General features: G+C 63.0%; 1 protein-coding gene across 1 annotated transcript in view; it reads left to right on the top strand.

Moving 5' to 3' along the window:
• Sorcs2 (sortilin related VPS10 domain containing receptor 2) overlaps nt 1-3055 on the top strand; it is a gene marked incomplete at its 5' end in the record, with an annotated part of 302786 nt that overhangs the window by 286956 nt on the left and 12775 nt on the right. Inside the window, 4 exons of the mRNA XM_019210263.1 lie at nt 47-167; nt 285-418; nt 1122-1247; nt 2992-3051. Coding sequence (XP_019065808.1) covers nt 47-167; nt 285-418; nt 1122-1247; nt 2992-3051 — 441 coding nt within the window. The remainder of the gene's footprint in view (nt 1-46; nt 168-284; nt 419-1121; nt 1248-2991; nt 3052-3055) is intronic.

Here is a 3055-nt window from a genome sequence, read left to right as displayed (position 1 = left end):
TGGGCGGCCGCCGCCTGGTAAGGTGCCGTCCCCGCCTGGTCCCCAGGGTCTTCGGCCACATCAGCTTCCGCTCCGACTGGGAGCTGGTCAAGGTGGACTTCCGGCCCTCCTTCTCCCGGCCGTGTGGTGAAGACGACTATGGCTCCTGGGACCTGGCCAGCCTCCAGGTGGGGCTTCCAGCTCCCTCTGGTGCCGGGAAGGCTGGGAGGGTGCAGCCTCAGTTTCCCCGCGTGTAAGTGGTGGACCCGGCCCCAGCGGCCCCTCACCCCTTGTCCCTGCCGCAGGGCGACCGCTGCATCATGGGCCAGCAGAGGAGCTACCGGAAGAGGAAGCCGGCGTCCTGGTGCGTCCAGGGCAGGAGCTTCACGTCGGCGCTCTCGGTGCGCGTGTGCCAGTGCCGGGACTCGGACTTCCTCTGGTGAGCGCCGACCGCGCCTGCTGTGTCCCCCAGGCTCCCCAGACTTTTCTGGCCCCATCCAGTGTCAGGTCCCAGTGCCCTGGGGTCTGAAGTGTGACAAACGCCTAGACACATTCTCTGAAGCACCCTGCAGCCTCTCACTGGGGAGAATCGGGCCTCAGGGCACCAGGGGGCAGCCGGTCTCCTCCACTGGGGCCTCTGCTGAGAGCCTCGGAAGTGCCTGTGGGTGAGGTGTGTTCCAAGTCTCTGGAAAGCTGAGGCAGGAGGATCGAGTTTGAACCCAGCCTGAGCTACATAGGAACTCAGGGAGACCCTGTCTCCAAATAAAAAATAAAACAAGGTCTGGGTTTTGGGTAGTTCCGTGCAAAGGCCCTGGGTTCGATTCCCAGTATGGGGGGGGACCCTTGTAGCTGCTTGCTGCCCAGGACAGTGTGGCTCTCTACCCTCTGGGCCACCTCTGCCCTGTGCCCTCCCATCCTGGCCCTGGACCCCGGCCTCCATCCCTGGTGGGGCTGCCCCCGCCACTCCTGAGCACCCTCCAGGAGCCCTCTGCCTGGAGCACAGCACCCCATGCCTCTCCCATCACTGTCACCATCACTGTCCTGTCCAGGCCACCTCTCCCTCCGGGACTCAGTGGGCCTCGGCCTGAGGCCGCTCCCCTGCCTCACCCTCCTGTGCCTGACACTGTTCTCCCCTCTCCCAGTGACTACGGGTTCGAGCACACGCCCTCTTCCGAGCCAGGCACCAAGTGCGCAGCCAACTTCTGGTTCAACCCCCTGGCCCCGCCGGATGACTGCGCAGTGGGCCAGACCTACACCAGCAGCGCGGGGTGAGTGTGGCCCCTGCCGCTGCAGGGCGAAGGCTGCCCAGAGGCGGGTCCGCCCCAGTGCCCCGCTCTGCAGCTGCAGGAACTGCTGCTCACTGGGCCCCTGAGCCAGGCCCCCAGCGTGCTGCAGTCACCTGTCCCTGCAGGTGCCCTGAGCTGGGCGCATGACGCAGGCCGGCAGGAGGCCCGCAGATGGCTCAGTGAGGACTCTGTGACCGCTGGGCCGAGCACCTGCTTCTGAAGTGATCGCTTTCTATACAGGCGTTAGGTGTGTAAGAGCTGCGGGCCTCCGCACACCCTACGGAAGGGCCCCACCTCTGTGCAGAAGTCTTCAGATGGGAGAGAAAAGGACCCAGGGCTTGTGGGAAATCCCAGCTCTTCCCTGGGCAGCTGCAGGAAACAGGAAGCAGGACCAGACGCAGCGGGCGCTGGCCTCAGTAGCACATGTGCTGGCACCTCTCTGCCACGCACACATCCCCCAGACACCCTTCTAACGGTTCCTCCATCGCTCTGTCTGCCCATCCATCTACCCACCCAGCAGCCCACCTGTCCATCCATCCGTCCACTCCTCCTCCACTACCCCCTGACCACCCGCCCACTCTCCCACCAGCTGTCCATCCACATCCATCCACACATCCTTGCTTCTAGTCATTTTCCACCCATCCACCCATCTCTCCACCACCCTCTGTCCGCACAGCCCAGGGGTGGAGCATCAGAGCCAGGCCTGTGTCGAGGGTGGGCCTCGTGCCATGCTGCGTGCACACGGGTGGGCCACCCTCAGGGGAGCGCGTCCTCTGCTAAACACCTCTCACATGGGGCTTTGTGTGATCAACTTCTGTCCCTCAGCATCCGAGCCACCTGGGGGCAACCGGCTCTGAGGGACATGGGCCTTGAGCACTGTCGAGCAAGACCAGCCTCTGAGACTGCATTCCGTACAGCCCAAAGGGGTTTGCACACTGATGCCACCCACACCGTGACTTCCCAGTGTCTCTGAAAAGTGCCCCGGGGCCCTTCAGGCTCTGCCCAGCAGCCCTCCTACCCTAGTCCTCCCTGCTCCCTCTGTGGAGCGCCAGACAGCTACGACAGGGTCTTTGCCCATGACTCCTGCTCAGTGGAAGCCCTTGTCCTCAGGAGAGGAGAGGGTCCCCAGGTGCCGCCTCTCCTGGCACTGTTACCACCACGGTTCTCCACTGATGTGGATAGTCTGCTTTGCCAGGGTAGGTTTGTGATCACCTCCTTCCCAGGCCCAGTGTTTAAAACCATCCAGTAGGGCCTGGGGATTTAGCTCATTGGTTCCAGTGCCTGCCTTGCAAGTACAAGGGCCTGCATTCAGTCTCCACTACCAAAATTTTTAAAAAATTAAAAAATAAAAACTAAAAACATCCAGTAAACAGGTGTCTCAGGGAGGGGTTGATGGACCAGGCTCCTGGAGCCCTGCTCTGTCCAGGCAGCTGAGCAGTGGGCCTGTCCTGTCGGACACTCTGTCCTCTGCATTTAATCAGCAAGACCAGGGAAACTTGGATGGAGCAGCAGCAGCATTATTCTCACTGGCAGGACTGGGCCAAGCGAGTGCCAGGCCACCCCGTCTCGGTGCCCCCAGAAGTGCAGAGCTCTCTCCTCCGGCCCGGCAGCACCAGCAGCAGGGCGGGTCAGGCAGGAGGGTTGGCGGCGGAGGCCCAGGGCTGAGCCAGAGTCACCCCCGTTGGCAAGTACATTACATCCCTCCCGACCGCCTCTCTCCCTCCAGGTACCGGAAGGTGGTGTCCAACGTGTGTGAGGGCGGTGTGGACCTGCGGCGGGGCCCAGGGCCA

The sequence above is a fragment of the Fukomys damarensis genome, unplaced genomic scaffold, assembly GCF_012274545.1.
Source record: "Fukomys damarensis isolate Sample0158 unplaced genomic scaffold, DMR_v1.0_HiC HiC_scaffold_35, whole genome shotgun sequence".
NCBI lineage: Eukaryota > Metazoa > Chordata > Mammalia > Rodentia > Bathyergidae > Fukomys > Fukomys damarensis.
This window is presented reverse-complemented; position numbering and strand designations above follow the sequence as displayed.